Source organism: Ranitomeya imitator, chromosome 2, assembly GCF_032444005.1.
Source record: "Ranitomeya imitator isolate aRanImi1 chromosome 2, aRanImi1.pri, whole genome shotgun sequence".
Classification (NCBI taxonomy): Eukaryota; Metazoa; Chordata; class Amphibia; order Anura; family Dendrobatidae; genus Ranitomeya; species Ranitomeya imitator.
The window spans coordinates 2,079,482-2,097,436 of record NC_091283.1 but is presented as its reverse complement, the minus strand read 5'-3'; the positions used below and the strand labels follow the sequence as shown (position 1 = coordinate 2,097,436).

At 47.6% G+C, this 17,955-nt stretch overlaps 1 protein-coding gene across 4 annotated transcripts in view; it reads right to left on the bottom strand.

Moving 5' to 3' along the window:
- The window catches only part of DIAPH2 (diaphanous related formin 2), a 1,874,941-nt gene that overhangs the window by 1,238,941 nt on the left and 618,045 nt on the right, over positions 1-17,955 (bottom strand). For all 4 annotated transcript variants that reach the window (XM_069746079.1, XM_069746080.1, XM_069746081.1 and 1 more), the window contains one exon: positions 12,379-12,705. In XM_069746079.1, the coding sequence (XP_069602180.1) occupies positions 12,379-12,705 (327 nt within the window). The remainder of the gene's footprint in view (positions 1-12,378; positions 12,706-17,955) is intronic.

Genomic DNA, 17,955 nt, shown 5'->3' with positions numbered 1-17,955 from the left:
GTAGGCTTATTTTCTATCTTCAGGCTAGCTAGTTTCTCAGGCTGTGCCGAGTTGCATAGGTAGCGTTAGGCACAATCCACGGCTGCCTCTAGTGTTGTTGGATAGGATTAGGGATTGCGGTCAACAGAGTTCCCACGTCTCAGAGCTCGTTCTATGTTTTTGGATTATTGTCAGATCACTGTATGTGCTCTGACCTCTATGTTCACTGTGGTACTGAATTGCCTAAATCATAACAGTAGCCATTGTATCATACTAGCTCCGCTCCGGGGACCAACTCCACAGCGGTTTTGATGACATAATTATATAATGTACATTGTTTTCACAGTGGTTTAGTATTTAGTAATTAATCCAATAAATACAGTAGCATCCAATTATGAGTGTCCAGACGTTAGTAGTTCAGTAACAGGAAAAGAGTCATATGCTTGGCATTTTATTGCATCTGCTCCCCATTATCCATTGACCGGACACCACATAGGACCAGTTCATCTCAAGCTATGCAGCCCCCATATTGGAGTCCATGTTCATGCAACAAATGATGTCCCAATGGTCCAACCTGATATGGTAGTCCCAACCTCATAGTTATGAGTGGTGACTATGGTGGAGGAAGGAACAATGTCCACTCACTGGTTGGAGAGAACCCGTCCAATGTGGGATCTGCAGTACGTGTTCACACCATGCTGACTCTATGAAAGAATATCCACTACCTGATGACGCTATTACATGACATTCCCTCCATTTTGTCTTTGTTGGGATCCATTTTTGTTCGCTGTGAATTTACTGCCTATATGTCTAAACCAACAGCCAGATCCAGATCTCGTAGCTATTGATGGGCTAGCACTAAAATGCTCGGGTCGAGCAAATTGGAATGCTCGGGTGCTGGACCCGAACAACGAGCCCAATGTAAGTCTACGGGAAACTTGAGCATTTTTCTGGTGGGCCCCCCCCAGAAGTCTGCAGAGGGACTAGAAATTGAGGATATCGATGGGAACAGTGCTGAGATGACATGGCAACATCATGGGGAAGACCCCTGGAAGCATTTCTGACTCCCAGGTCACTGCTGTGAACAATGTTGTCAGTTTCACGCCACTTTTACAGACTTACAATAAAACATACAAAAACTAAATCAAAATGGATTTTCCTGGGAAATATGTTAAGGTACATCCTTTCCAGGGTAATGATTTGTCTATAGGGCAAAATAAATAACCAAAAACAAAAATGTTCCTCCACACCTTGGGCTATGTTCACACGTAGTGTTTTTGATGCGTTTTTGAACTTAAGCATTGCTTTCAACCAAGACATATGCATTCAATGGGAAATGTCATTGTAATATTGAACAACCCTAGCTGGCCATGTGGTGTGTGACACATCAGACACATGCTGATTCATTTATGAAGGGGGGACTCGGAAAATCACAAAGCCTATTTTTATAGGGTCATCAGGCGGTCTTTACAATTCTTAAAGGGCCAGCAGTCGGCCCTCGCTATTCTTAGAGAGCCATCAGCCGGCCATGCTTTGTTGTTCCCATTATTAAACAGTGGGTCTCCTATACTGTTATTGCGCGTGTAGTGAGAGGCAGGGCTGCTCCAAATTTGGACGCACCCCAATACCCCTTTGAAGAGATGTACAGGAGGGCCTCCTGAAAACAATGTTCCCATTATTAGGAAGTGGGTCTCCCATACTGTTTACCTATGCAGTGAATGAAAGGGCTGCAAAAAATGTGAAGACACTCCAATGCCCCTTGGAAGAGACGTGGAGGAAGGCCTCATAAAAAAAAGTTCCCATTTCACATGTAAAGTGCCATGGAATAAATGGTGCTATAAAAATGTATAATAATAATAATTAGAAAGCAGCGGGTCTCCTATACTTGTAATGCCCATGCACTAAGTATATGGGCTGACAAACATTTACTCCTGGGGGGTATACATGAACATACCGTATAACAAAGTTTTTTACGGGCATCATAAACACCCTTTAAAAATATTATGTGGGTGTTGAATCACGTACCACAGTCACCCTGGTGATATGGTGGTGGAAGATGAGGATGAGGAGAAGGAGGATGACAACAGCAAATAGCCAAAATCAGAAAGCGTATACCAATGTGTGGGTGTGAGGAGGTGCATGAGAATAGAGCTCACAAAAAAAGTCACTGGATTTCAGCTTATGTTACACTGCTATCATTTGGTGGTGTTGAGAAGACTGGCCCAATCCGGCCCTTGTTCATTTTTATAAGAGTCAGCATTTCATTTTCAGTTGACAGGCGGATGCGCTTATCAGTTATAATTTCACCAGCGGCACTAAAAACCCGCTCTGACAAAACGCTAGCGACAGGGCAGGCCAGGACCTCCAAGGCATAGAGAGCCAGTGCATGCCACGTGTCCAGCTTGGATACCCAATAATTATAAGGCACAGAGGAATCACGGAGGACGTTGGCACGGTCAGCAAGGTACTCCCTCAGCATCTTCCCAAACTTTGCACTCCTTGTGAGAGTGCCCCACGCCTCAGGCCTGTGCGATGGGACGGTCTGAGAAAACTGTCCCAGAACTTAGACAGTGCTCCCCTGCCTCTGCTGCATTGGTGCTGTGTCTCTCTCGCCTGTTCTCCTTGGTTGTCCAATGAACTGTGACCACTGCCACCAGTGTTTTCAGATGAAATTTTTTGTAATAATTCTGCAACAAGGGTCTTCTGGTACTGCAACATTTTAGTAGACCTGTCTGCCTTGGGAATAAGAGATAGAAAGTTCTCCTTGTACCGTGGGCCTAGAAGTATTGAGAACGCGAGGGTCACGGGAAAGGCAGCAAGACTTCTGTGTCCTCACCAAAAGGTGACTGACCATGCTGTCCTCCTCCCTGTCTTCAGGCCATGCACGCTGAACAAACGGTATGACAGTTGTGCAGGTAGTACCTTCTACAGCACATGAAACTAGCTCCTGTTCTTCCTCCTCCTACTCTTCCTGAGGGGGCTGTGCTGTGTATAATCACCCTGTATGGCAGGGGTGTCAAACTGCATTCCTCGAGGGCTGCAAACAGGTCATGTTTTCAGGATTTCCTTGTACTGCACAGGTGATAATTTAATCACCTACACAAATAATGAGTTGGTGATTAAATTATCACCTGTGCAGTACAAGGAAATCCTGAAAACATGACCTGTTTGCAGCCCTCGAGGAATGCAGTTTGACACCCCTGCTGTATGGTTCCTTGCTCCATCTTGCCTGCAATGCATCTTCTTTGATTGTGAGCAGAGAGTGTTTCAGAAGACAGAGAAGCAGGGTGGTGACACTAATTATGGTGTCATCGCCGCTCACCATCTTGGTGGAGTCCTCAAAGTTTTGGAGGATGATACATATGTCTGACATCCATGTCCACCCCTGAGGTCTTATCTGTGGAGTCTGAACTGAATACCGACAGCTTTGTTGATGCTGGTAGTCAAAAAAAGGCCCTCTTCTGCTCACAAATATTTCCCAACATTTGCAGTGTAGAGTTCCAACATGTGGGGACATCACACACCAGTCGGTGAGCCGGAAGCTGCAAATGCTGCTGAAGCACGGCAAGGGTGGCGGAAGCTGTAGCTGACTTTCTAAAATGGGCACACAGGTGGCGTACTTTGACAAGCAGATACGGCAGCTCCGTGTAAGTTTTGAGAAACCACTGAACCACGAGGTTAAGCACATGGGCCAGGCATACAGTCATGGCCAAAAGTATTGACACCCCAGCAATTGTCAGATAATACCCATTTTCTTCCTGAAAATGATTGCAAACACAAATTATTTGGTATTATTATCTTTATTTAATTTGTCTAAAATGAAAAAACACAAAAGAGAATGAAGCAAAAAGCAAAACATTGATCATTTCACACAAAACTCCAAAAATGGGCCAGACAAAAGTATTGGCACCCTCAGCCTAATACTTGGTTGCACAACCTTTAGCCAAAATAACTGCGACCAACCGCTTCCGGTAACCATCAATGAGTTTCTTAGAATGCTCTGCTGGAATTTTAGACCATTCTTCTTTGGCAAACTGTTCCAGGTCCCTGATATTTGAAGGGTGCCTTCTCCAAATTGCCATTTTTAGATCTCTCCACAGGTGTTCTATGGGATTCAGGTCTGGACTCATTGCTGGCCACCTTAGAAGTCTCCAGTGCTTTCTCTCAAACCAGTTTCTAGTGCTTTTTGAAGTGTGCTTTGGGTCATTGTCCTGCTGGAAGACCCATGACCTCTGAGGGAGACCCAGCTTTCTCACACTGGGCCCTACATTATGCTGCAAAATTTGTTGGTAGTCATCAGACTTCATAATGCCATGCACACAGTCAAGCAGTCCAGTGCCAGAGGCAGCAAAGCAACCTCAAAACATCAGGGAATCTCCACCATGTTTGACTGTAGGGACCGTGTTCTTTTCTTTGAATGCCTCTTTTTTTCTCCTGTAAACTCTATGTTGATGCCTTTGCCCAAAAAGCTCTACTTTTGTCTCATCTGACCAGAGAACATTCTTCCAAAACATTTTAGGCTTTTTCAGGTAAGTTTTGGCAAACTCCAGCCTGGCTTTTTTATGTCTTGGGGTAAGAAGTGGGGTCTTCCTGGGTCTCCTACCATACAGTCCCTTTTCATTCAGATGCCGATGGATAGTACGGGTTGACACTGTTGTACCCTCGGACTGCAGGGCAGCTTGAACTTGTTTGGATGTTAGTCAAGGTTCTTTATCCAACATCCGCAAAATCTTGCGTTGAAATCTCTTGTCAATTTTTCTTTTCCGTCCACATCTAGGGAGGTTAGCCACAGTGCCATGGGCTTTAAACTTCTTGATCACACTGCGCACGGTAGACACAGGAACATTCAGGTCTTTGAAGATGGACTTGTAGCCTTGAGATTGCTCATGCTTCCTCACAATTTGGTTTCTCAAGTCCTCAGACAGTTCTTTGGTCTTCTTTTTTTTCTCCATGCTCAATGTGGTACACACAAGGACACAGGACAGCGGTTGAGTCAACTTTAATCCATGTCAACTGGCTGCAAGTATGATTTAGTTAGGCTACGTTCACATTTGTGCCGTTCCCGGCTGCGTCGGGCGCAGCTGCGGCAATGCACGCGCCATGCGCCCCTATATTTAACATGGGGGCGCATGGACATGCGTTGCATTTGCGTTTTGCGACGCATGCGTCGCTGCAGCGCATGCGTCAGAGCGCAGGGAACGCTGCATGATGCAGTTTTTCCTGCGCCCAAAACCATGCAAAAAGCGACGCATGCGTCGCAAAACGCAGCGTTTGTGCATGCGTTCATATTTGCGTTGTGCGTTGCGTTGCCGACGCAGCGCCGCACAGCGCAAATGTGAACGTAGCCTTATTGCCAACACCTGTTAGGTGCCACAGGTAAGGTACAGGTGGCATCTTCGCGTGCACCATGGACTGGAAATTGACTTTCACGCACAACAGTGGAAGAAGCAGTGGTGTCACCCGCAGACACTGTTCCTGGTCCCTGGGGTTTGACCCACAAAGTCAGGTGCTTTGCTGCCATATGCCTGATCATGCAGGTGGTGGTCAGGCTGGTATTTTTGCTACCCCTGCTGATACTGGCCTGGCAGGTGGTGCAAATGGCCTTTTTCGGGTTATCGGCAGAGTCTTTAAAAAACAACCAGACTTGGGAAGACCTAACAGTTGTACTGACAACTTCCATCATGTTGGTGTTACGAGGAACGGTTGCCCGTCTTCTGTCTGTGGCCACCACACTGATTCTTCATGCCTGCTGGGGTGCTATGACTCCCTCCCCCTGTGTGCTGCTGTCTTCGCTCGGGCACTCGGCATGGTGGGAGGAAGGAGGATCAGGGTGAGGAATATGCGGTCCAGACTCACGGCTACTGAAACTTGACTGTGTGGAAGACAGGGTGGTGGTGGCAAAGTGACTGGAAGCATTATCCGCTATTCAACCAATGACCTTTTGACACTGCTTTGGGTTCAATAGCGGTGTCCTGCTACAGTCTAGTAATTGGGAAACCAAGGTCGGGCGAGAAGATGTGGGTATTTGTTGTGGCACAATTTCAGCTTGCCCACGGTCTCATGCGCCGTCATGGCTTCATGGCTGATATTCACTTGCAGCGAATACCAGGGACACATTTTTCCCTCTGTTTATACAATTTCCGATCCCAATGGACAAGCGTCACTTGTTGTATTTAATGTTGTACTTTGTAAAATTCTGTTGTGTGAAGACGGGCTCTTGTCTTCGTTTATTACTCCACGGTTAGCGCTGTGATAAGCCCTCGGGGGCCGTGGTGAAATAATGACAACTAACAAATACCGCACTCGAGATTTATTAACATTTATTTAGGAAATACAACTGTGTAGAGTAAGCCGAAATCCAGAATTAATCTTGATTCTGTACAGGGTAAACTTTGGATTTGTGCACAAGGAATCTTAATGTAGCGCAGCAGAGCTGGAGGTGGTGACTGGTAAAGGGACGTGAACAGTAAATATATCCTTAATTTGTCTGATATTAGGCAGAAAAATGGGGGCAAGTGCCAAAGTTTTAACTTACAGGGGTGGCCAATGAGTCTTGGCTGGGGCACTCAGACACAGGGCCAGGGCAACAATCCGACCCTTTGCCCCAGCTGCAGCCTAACCCAGACCTGGCCTGCTTTAGCCAATGATGGGTTTGGTAGAGGCTCCCGACGACCCCTCATTCACCTGCAGCCGCCCCTGCAATGAGAAGAGTAGCAGGACCCGTAATTTTTCTGTGGTCTGTTCCTATTAATGACACTGAAGAGCGCAGAAAATCCCCCAATGTGCAGGAATACGGGGAAATCATGGGAATGTCGCAGTAAAATCTGCTTACATGACGAAACTCAGGCTGTTTGATAGACTATCTGGTTGTCAGGATGAAGGGAAGCGATCAGAGGAGCCGTTTATCTTGTCTGCTGACACACAAATGAGTAATGTTGTGTGTGGAATAAGTGTTGGCACAAGGCACGATAAAAACATTCCCGATGAGGAGGGTAGACAACAGCAGCGCCGAGCAGCAACTTCAGCAGCAGCGCCAGTAATTACTGATTACAGCACAATATACAATGAATCTAGGGATAGATGTAATGAGCGCGCTTAGCTCCGTGTCACAGATGATAAAACAACATAAAATACAGTAATGGAGCACAGAAATGACACCGCTATCAATGCTCTGCCTCAACGTCTCCTGCTTGTAGTACAGATGGAAAGAAGAGAGGAATCCCTGAAAAAGATCTCAATGGTTCATAGACAAAGTAATCCTAATAGATGGGAACGTTCAGCGAGCGCTGCATCGGCCTGAATCTCCTCACTAACAAGCCAAAGATCTGATCTGAGGAACAGCAAGCTCCTGTGGTCGGTGGGCTGACGGCTCTTGGGCTTGTACGGCCCCAGTCGGAGATTCCCCAGCGCTGGTTAGCCTTTCTATTTATGTCTTGGCTACGAGACTTACGTCTTGGCTACATGACTTATGTCTTGGCTATGTGACTTACGTCTTGGTTACGTGACTTACATGTTGGCACAACTTACGTCTTGGCTACACAACTTACGTGTTGGCTACACAACTTACGTCTTGGCCACATGACTTACATCTTGGCCACATGACTTACATCTTGGCTACATGACTTACTTACGTCTTGGCCACATGACTTACATCTTGGCTACATGACTTACTTACATCTTGGCTACACAACTTACATCTTGGCTACACGACTTACATCTTGGCTACATGACTTACTTACATCTTGGCCACATGACTTACATCTTGGCTACATGACTTACTTACGTCTTGGCCACATGACTTACATCTTGGCTACATGACTTACTTACGTCTTGGCCACATGACTTACATCTTGGCTACATGACTTACTTACATCTTGGCCACATGACTTACATCTTGGCTACATGACTTACTTACATCTTGGCTACACGACTTACATCTTGGCTACACGACTTATATCTTGGCTACACGACTTACATCTTGGCTACACGACTTACATCTTGGCTACATGACTTACGTCTTGGCTACATAACTTACGACTTGGCTACACGACTTACGTCTTGGCTAGTAACTTTCCCATGTCAGGGGAGCAGATTCCTGTGCAGGATCCTCGCTCACAGGGTCCATACAAGCCCAGCAGCTGCCACCATGATACACATGCCCCTGATTTTTTAGGCGTCCTGTGTCTTTTTGCAGAAACTGTTAGTATAAGTGCTTGGAGGAATAAGTGGTCCTTGTGACAAGGGTTTAGGAGTGATCCTGATGGGGCCCACAGGTGAGAAATCTTTAGTCTAAGTCTCGAAGCCAGCTTTGGTTTAGATGAATTCCTCTCCTCGATGGTGAAGATTCTGCTCACTGACTGTCAGCTTTTTTTTCTCTTCAATGTGCGAGTGAGACAAGTTGAGCTCTTCTGAGCACTGGTAAAGCTCCCTGGGACGTCGTGTTAACAATATATTAATAATTGTTTGGGCAGGTGACTCGCTGATTTCCCATGCAGAAAGTGGAAATGACAGAATCCAGTGTGATACCTGCGATATCTTATTATTGATGGTAAGTCCACTCGCTCCAAGATTAAAGTAAAACATGTCTATATATTAACAAAGCTGAAAGCTGCAGACTGACGCTGATTCTCCGGAATTTCATCCTTCTGTGTTCCAGGTGTTCCTCTTACTCAACTCGTTACACTTCCTGTGAAAGTTTGCATTTCTTAAGCAACAAATTCCTTACAGTTTTCTCCTCATCTATTTTTATGAGGGCGTAAAAAGTGTGAAAGAGTTAAAGATCCCTGGCGAGTAGAGTTGGTGCCATTCGATTCACAGGACCCAGTTGTGAGATATGGGAAAATGTTATCTAATTGATATAATTTTGATATCTGATGGAAGGCCCTGTCAGATACATTTTGCCCCAGAATGCATGCTACCAAATTCAGACCCCACCCTTGGGATTCCACAAGAATATTGATTGTTTTTCTTTAATTAATCCAAGCAACAAGTCTTCTGAAGTTTTACAAGGGGGACTGAAAGCCATAGACTCTGTGTCTCCAGCAATTATAACAGGGGTGTGAACTCTTATGCAGCTAGAAGCCAAATGGCTTCATTTGTTTAACTCAGTCTGCCATTATGGCACTATAGCTCATAGGCTAACCAGTGCAATGTCCTGAGACATGGAATCTGGAAAATGACCTATAACAACAGAATGTAATATCTCTGAGCCTAGCCGAACACATAATCGGAATCGGCATTCCTTTCCCCCACACGCCCATACCATTTAGCCACCCTCAGAACCCTGCGTTACAGAGTTAGAAAGCATATATATATATATGTATATATATATCCCCAGCCTGGACTGGTGATGTATATCCCCCCCACTGGGAGTGCCTCAATAATTCGTACCTATAAGGGAAGCCTGTCCAACGACTATTTGCCCTCGGTGCAGTTCCCTAACTGACCTGGGGCAAGTTTTGGCGCCAGAGAGCCAATCCCTGCTGGGTCCTTAACCCCTCCCCAGAGGTGAGTGAAGTCGATACAGCCCTTCCCCTGTGTTATCCGTCACACCGGTCCATTGGCCATGTCAGTGATCTGTGGCTGCTGTATGGGGGGACTAAAAGTTACCAATTCTGGAATAAAAGCACCAAGAGGCACAAATTCATTGCACAAGTGCAGAATGCACAAACATTCTCCGCATAAAAAAGTTTTGTTCTAGGACTCATCCCCTTAATGATCTTCACCATTTACAAGATACTAGCTGCAATGGGTGAGTGATAATGCTATCGCCTCCTGCACTTGTCACAAATCATTAGGGGATTCGGGGCAGCTCTGGGTCTCCTGGACTTTAATGGTAGTTTTTTTTTACCTTTGGTCCAGCAAGAGTTAATGCCAGTCTCTTGCTGGCAGCTGATGTTGGTTGGTAACCACTCCCACCTGCCTATAAATGGTCACATGATCTCCTGTGTCGGTGGTGTTGCCGCTGTTGGGGTCCTGGTTACCTGGGGCCGTTTGCTCTGCTGCTGTGGAGCTTAGCAGGAAATTCTGAGCTGAGTATTTTCCTTTTTGTATGTCCTGTGTTTGTCTCTCCCCCTATGTTGTGTTACCAGCAGTGGTGAGGCTAGCGACCTTACCGGCCAGTGCACTAGCCAGGGTATATAGAGGTGACAGCCAGGGAATAGGCACGCGATGGCGGTTGGGGGAAGGACCCACCTTGGGTGTTAGAGGAGCTTAGGGACAGGCACAGGTTGGTGTCAGCAGCTGTCCCATCCCCCATTTCCTACCGTTATGGTCTTCCTCTCTCTTTTCCATAGTTGTATGCTGTGTTATTATTTCTTTGCTTTTTAATCTCAGTTTACTATTTCGACTAAAATAGTGGTTGTTTGGAAAACAGATTATTCCAATTCTTCTAGATAGTGGAGCTGGAGTCCATTTCTCGGTTTGCTCAGACGCATGGTCTGAACAGTAGGACGATGGCAAAACTCAATCCTATTCGTGCTATTGATTTTGCTCCTTTCAGCCAGAGGAGTTTGACCCAAGTCGTACATAATGAGAACTTGCGGGACTCTTGGTGAAAAGACCCTGTCGTGCTACATCTTGGAGGGTATGCCTACTCCCATCGTCTTAGGCCTTCTCCGGCTGAAGAAATACACTCCGGTCATTGATTGGTGGTCCAGAGAAGTCGTCAGTTGGGGCAATTTCTGTAAAAACTGTTGCCTGGAAGCTACAATCTCTGCCATTCTTGTTAAATCTAGCCCTTCTTCTCTGGTGGAGGTAGCTATGGTGAATAGGGGCAAGACTCAACCCACACCCCAGGTTAACGCTAGATTTCGGAGTCCTCCCGGGAAGATTGGTCAGGGGAGTGTAGTTGTTCCCACTGAGTACCCTGAGTTTAAAGGTTTGGTGACACGGGGGGATGCCTCTGCTGTCTGTCCTTCAAGGTTAGTACCATCTTGTTCCAAACATACGTGTGTTAATAAACGTTCAGGTCCGGACCTGTGTGTGAATGAGTTTGTGAGGGTTTCCACTAAAAACATCAGGTGGAAGTACATATCTGGGACTTGGAGTTTTAGGGTGATCTGTCCGTATAGGGTGGCGGCCGTTCTCAGACCTGTGGCCTTCCAGTTGCAGTTACCCCCAGTAATGCATGTACATAACGTATTCCACTGGTCGTTGCTCAGTAGATTTGTTGCGCCTACGCTATTACTATCACCATCGGCCTGCGTTTGCTATGACCTTATGGACCAGCTGAATATGGAGATGAAAACTAGTGTTTTGATGCGTACTTGCCGTAGGTCATTTCTGGGCAAATGCAGTCTTAAGGGTCCTGAGGCCCCTAGTAGAAAGGGGACTACTGTCCCTAATCATTAAGGGATTCGTGGCAACTCTGGGTCTACTGGAATTTAAATGTAGTTTGTTTTTTTTCATTTCGTCCAGCAAGAGCTATTGTCCGTCTCTTGCTGGCAGCTTATTTTAGGCTGGTCAGCTAATAACCACTCCCACCTCCCTTTTAAATAGTCACATGACCCATCAGCTGATCGTCGGTTACAGAGGTTCTTCTATGCAGACCAGCGAGGTGTGTGGTCCTCTCCTATGCCAGTAGTGTTGCCCCTGTTGGAGTCCTGATTACCTGGTGCCGTTTACTGATGTGGAGCTAAGCAGTAGATTTTGAGATGAGTTGTATCTGGTCAGTCACTTCTTTGTCTCTTTCCCTGTGTTATATAGTCTGCAGTGGTGAGGCTAGGATCCTTACCAGCCAGTGCACTAGCCAGGGTTAGCAGAGGTGACAGTCAGGGACTAGCATGTATCAACGGCGGTGGGGAAGGACCTGCATAGGGTGTTAGGGGAGCTCAGGGACAGGTTGGTGTCAGGAGGTGTCCAATCCCTCGCTTCCTACTGTTAGGGCCTTCCACTCCCTTTATCATCCCGTTGTACCTATGTTTTGTGCCGTCCGTCGGATGTACCCGTGTGTGGACGTGACAGTACGTCGCTCGTCTGGCTCTCAGTGGATGCATTTGTGTCCAGTCCATGCAATGTACATTGGCACTTTTCTCTATGCTAGTTTGTTACAATTTATCAGTCTGGACTGTTCAGAGCAAAGCATTGTTTACATGGGACACAAGGTTTAGCCCATTTGCTTCTGGCCTGTATTGCATGATGTGAGGGCACTGGAGGTAGGGATGACCGCCCTGGGTGGATATGACCACGTTGGATACTATGGAGACACTGAATAGATATAGACTACAGGAAGTTACTAAGGTGGGATCCTGTGTCTGCAATCAGGGTCCTGACAAAGAAAATTCACAACCACCTTTACTTTTGTATAGACTTCCAGGTTCTGAGCTCCTGACCCCATCCCACCTGACCTCATCCCACCTCAGACCTTGTCCTACACTGGATGGTGATAAGAAATCTTACCTTTGACCAATTTATTCTCTTCATTGCTGTTTCTGGTTTGTATTCCTTCTTTGGTTTCATCCCAAAAGGCAAAATTATAGCAGGTGGAGCCATAGGTCCCGAAAAATGTATACTTCCAAAAGGTGGTGGAGGTGGTGGGCCTCCCAACAGAGGAGGTGGAGGAGGAGCTCCTGGAAATGGTGGAGGTGGAGGTGGACCACCAGGAAATGGTGGTGGTGGTGGAGGTCCAGGAATCATTCCTCCAGAAAGTGGTGGTGGAGGAGGAGGAGGAGGTGGAGGTCCACCTGCTGCTGGAGGTGGCGGTGGTCCTCCTGGGGTTTTCACACCCTGAAAGTCAATGGAAATATAAATCAAGGTGAAATTAGTCATGGACATAAATGTAACAGAGACTAAACATTCTATAAAATATTCCAGAATCTTTGTCTAAAGGACCTTAGGGTTGTCATCATCATCATCATCAATCTAGACCAGTGTTTCCCAAAATCCAGTCCTCGCGGCCCCCACACGCCATGTTTTCAGGATTTCCATAGTATTGCAAAGGCGAGAGAATTCCTGATGGTTTATGATAATTCCTAACACCTGTGCGATACTAAGGAAATCCTGAAAGCATGACGTGTGGGGGCCGCGAGGACGGGAGATTGGGAAACACTGCTCTAGAGGAAAGATTGCTGAGACTCAACCCAAAAACAACCACTGAGTCTCAATTAAAGTGGCAGCACCTGTGAGGTGGGGGTTCGCCACACAGCCACATGCACTTTCCATGCCCCCTGAACGTTTTGTTCTACCATCTCTAGGTGTGAGATCTGGGGTCTGCAGACTTTGCGGTGTGGTCGCAGTCCCTTTTGGTTGATGTCTCTTTATTTTTGGTTCTTGGTGTAGATTTTTATTTTCCACCTGCATGTGACGTGGAAAGTGAAGGAGGAGTCGGTTCCATATATAATGCGCGTCTCCATATTGTGGAAGCGTTGACCGCTGGGGTCTGACCCATCAGTCCTTTGTGGTTATCATGGATCCTCTTGTTACACCCATGGGCACCTAACGTACTGAACGTAACTTCACCCTGAACTATTAGAGATATGAAAAGTTTTGCCAGAAATATCTGATCCTCGGATGATTATTCAAGGGAGCGACTCTCATTAAAGGGGCTTTCCACCATTATATAAACAAAACTAAAGGGGCGTTACGAGTTTGCAAGCGATTGGGCATTGCTCAGATTTTCCTCCACTTCCTGATCTGTGGAGGGATCTGCACCGATGACAGTACTGGAGGGGCTGAATCAGTGCTCCGGCCCACGCCTTCCCATCATCCCCTGAGGTGGGAACTGCAGCGGCTGCCGCCCACTGGACGATGACTGTGTTGCACAGCCGGCGGCCATGTATGCAAAGACTGAGAAGAGGAATCCGCACGGGATCAGCATGGCGGGCCCTCCATATTGGGATCACTGAGGAATCATAAATCATGTGGATTTCTACACATATGATGTCTGTGATTCCTTGTATCGGATTGTGCCCTCAGTGATCTGTGCGGTTACGTCTCCTCTGCTTGCTGTCAGTGAATATAATGAGACGATCACAGGTAATCTCACAACATATCAATAGCATTTGGAGCAACTGATTGTCACCACGGAGGTGGATACATGGAAGAAGCACAGACCTCAGATCATCTCACATTCAGGAGACCAGCGCTCCGCTATAAATCACAACGCGACTCGTTTCCCTGCAAATTATGTGACATTGCCGGACTGCAAGATGGCAGCCTCGCGTATCCAGGCAACAGGAACGCTGCAAAATCTGCCAGAAAACCTTCAGAAACATCTGAATCCAGCAAACCTGGCTGCGCTGAGGATGCAGAGTGCTGTCCCTGACCACGGCCCTAATACTCGCCCATCATGGAGGACATGTATCGGTCAGCGCAGATGAGGCTCTGCGGCACAGAGGACGGTGTTCTTGGTGTTGTATTCATCCTTCTTCTTCCTCCAAACATGGCGAGTGGAGCTGATACCAAAAAGTTCTATTTTAGTCCCATCTGACCTTCTCCCGTGCCTCCTCTAGATCCTCCAGATGGTCACTGGAGAACTTCTGACAGCCTGGCCATGTGCTGGTGTGAGCAGGGGACCTTGCGTGCCCTGCAGGATATTAATCCATGGCGGTGTAGTGTGTGACTAACAGTAATGTTTGAGACTGTTGTCCCAGCTCTCTCAGGTTATCGACCAGGTCCTCGTTAGTACTGTACTGATTCTTTGCCATTGACCTTCTCCCGTGCCTCCTCTAGATCCTCCAGATGGTCACTGGAGAACTTCTGACAGCCTGGCCATGTGCTGGTGTGAGCAGGGGACCTTGCGTGCCCTGCAGGATATTAATCCATGGCGGTGTAGTGTGTGACTAACAGTAATGTTTGAGACTGTTGTCCCAGCTCTCTCAGGTTATCGACCAGGTCCTCGTTAGTACTGTACTGATTCCTGGCCATTGACCTTCTCCCGTGCCTCCCCTAGATCCTCCAGATGGTCACTGGAGAACTTCAGACGGCATGGCCATGTGCTGGTGTGAGCAGGGGACCTTGCGTGCCCTGCAGGATATTAATCCATGGCGGTGTAGTGTGTGACTAACAGTAATGTTTGAGACTGTTGTCCCAGCTCTCTCAGGTTATCGACCAGGTCCTCGTTAGTACTGTACTGATTCCTTGCCATTGACCTTCTCCCGTGCCTCCTCTAGATCCTCCAGATGGTCACTGGAGAACTTCAGACGGCATGGCCATGTGCTGGTGTGAGCAGGGGACCTTGCGTGCACTGCAGGATATTAATCTATGGGGTGTAGTGTGTAATGAACAGTAATGTTTGAGACTGTGGTCCCAGCGCTCTCAGGTTATCGACCAGGTCCTCGTTTGTAGTACTGGGCTGATTCCTGGCCATTCTCAGAATCATCCTTACCCCACACGGTGAGATCCTGTATGGACCCCCAGACCAAGAAAGATTGACACTCATCTTGGGTTTCTTCCATTTTCTAATAATTGTGCCAACAGTTGTTGTCTTCTCGCCAGGCTGCTTGCCTATTGTCCTGTACTCCATCCCAGCCTTGTGCAGATCTACAATTTCTCCTTGGTGTCCTTAGACAGCACTTTGGTCTTGGCCATGGTGGAGAGGTTGGAGTGTGATTAAGTGTGTGGAGTCTGTGAGAGGCGGAATTCTCGCTGGTTGGTCAGTGATCAAATACTTACGTATTTCATGCAATAAAAGGCAAATTAATTATGTAAAAATCTTACAATGATATTTTCTGGATTTAATTTAGATTCTGTCTCTCACAGGTGAAGTGTAAGTATAATAGAAATTACAGACCTCTCCATTCTTTGTAGGGGAAAACTGCAAAATCGTCCGTGTGTCAAATACTTATTTTCCCCACGGTATCTATCTATGACGATAATCAGATTGCAGCTCTGGTGTTAATGAGCAGACACTCCGGTCTACAGAGCCGCCATCACTTGCAGATGACAGGTCGCACATGCGCAGACAGATGGGAATAAAGCGCTCACTGTGGGGTTCCAGCTCCTAAGTTCCTTTATGTAGCTGGTTGCAAATATTACACGTTACTTTGTGGCCAAATGACTTTGTCGCTACGTGCAAGTGTCAGACTATATGTGCTGGCCAGCAATGAGGTCAGCAATGTGAACCCCTCGGACACGAGGATGGGGTCCTAGCCATTACAGGAGACAGGACCCTTTATGGCTCTGGGGTTGTAGTCATCGGGGTCCCGGTACCTGCAGGAGACAGGATCCTTCATGGCTCTGGGGTTGTATTCATCTGAGTCCCGGCCACTGCAGGAGACAGGATCCTTCATGGCTCTGGGGTTGTAGTCATCAGGGCCCTGGCTGCTACAGGAGACAGGGTCCTTTATGGTTCTAGGGTTGTAGTCATCAGGGTCCTGGCCGCTGCAGGAGACAGGATCCTTCATGGCTCTGGGGTTGTACTCATCAGGGCCCTGGCCACTACAGGAGACAGGATCCTTTATGGCTCTGGGGTTGTACTTATCAGGGTCCCGGCCACTATAGGAGACAGGATCCTTTATGGCTCTGGGGTTGTACTCATCAGGGTCCTGGCCACTACAGGAGACAGGATCCTTTATGGCTCTGGGGTTGTACTCATCAGGGTCCTGGCCACTACAGGAGACAGGATCCTTTATGGTTCTGGGGTTGTACTCATCAGGGCCCTGGCCACTACAGGAGACAGGATCCTTTATGGCTCTGGGGTTGTACTCATCAGGGTCCTGGCCACTACAGGAGACAGGATCCTTTATGGTTCTGGGGTTGTACTCATCAGGGCCCTGGCCACTACAGGAGACAGGATCCTTTATGGCTCTGGGGTTGTACTCATCAGGGCCCTGGCCACTACAGGAGACAGGATCCTTTATGGTTCTGGGGTTGTACTCATCAGGGTCCTGGCCACTACAGGAGACAGGATCCTTTATGGTTCTGGGGTTGTACTTGTGGCACCCCTAGGGGTATTTGCCACAAAAATAGTTACTGACACTAAACACAAATACTAAAATAGCAAAACTGCACTACCACCTCCGGCCAGAAGGGGGAGCTCCAGAGACTCCCCTTAATCCATTCTGGTCTGAGAGAAGAAATGGCAGTTGGGCTAAGGAGCTGATAGTGAGAGGTCATACAGCTGAATTTCTAACAGCCCTATGACGGTTTCCAGGCCCAAATCACCGGCCTGAGGAGGAGAGGGACAGAGAAAAGGGACATTGTGAGAACCGGGTAGCATTAATCACTACCCAGAACAGGCGCAAAGACGGATACCGGATCCGTGGCTGTATTCATTATATATAATACAGCAACCGGAAAAACGTGAGGTGATATCAGCTTCACTAGGGCCGGACGCAGCAACAGACACAGAGTTCAGCGGTACTCCCGGAGGGGGTAAGCCGATAAAAGGACTCGGGTTGCCCGTCGAACCAGGACCCGGAGGGGACAGATTGGGCCGGCAGCCAGTTCACATACAGCAGCAGGGCCACACAGAAACTGCGTACAATAAGAGGCGAAGACCCCGGCAGGGTCAAAGTAACTCAGAGTTCCCATACAGACTCCGGTGACAGGACTGGTTGTAAATCCTTTTATGTTAAAGTAAACTGGTTAAACGTTTCAGTGCCTCAGTCTTTCATTTGGACAATAGCCATCTATCCAGGATTGGGATCGTCACCGCTGGGAGAACCTGCTGCTGATCAAGTAAGTGCCTGTCCCCTCACGATACCCCTTACACTGTGCATTGCCTGAGGCCACAGCACCGGGTCAAGCCACCCGTGACATCCCCCTCAAGAGACAGACCCCATTGGTCCGGTGCTGGGTATCCCGGTCTCTTGGGCGTCACATACTCATCAGGGCCCTGGCCACTACAGGAGACAGGATCCTTTATGGCTCTGGGGTTGTACTTATCAGGGTCCCGGCCACTGAAGGAGACAGGATCCTTTATGGCTCTAGGGTTGTACTCATTGGGGTCCAGGACGCTACAGGAGACAGGATCCTTTATGGCTCTGGGGTTGTACTCATCAGGGTCCTGGCCACTACAGGAGACAGGATCCTTTA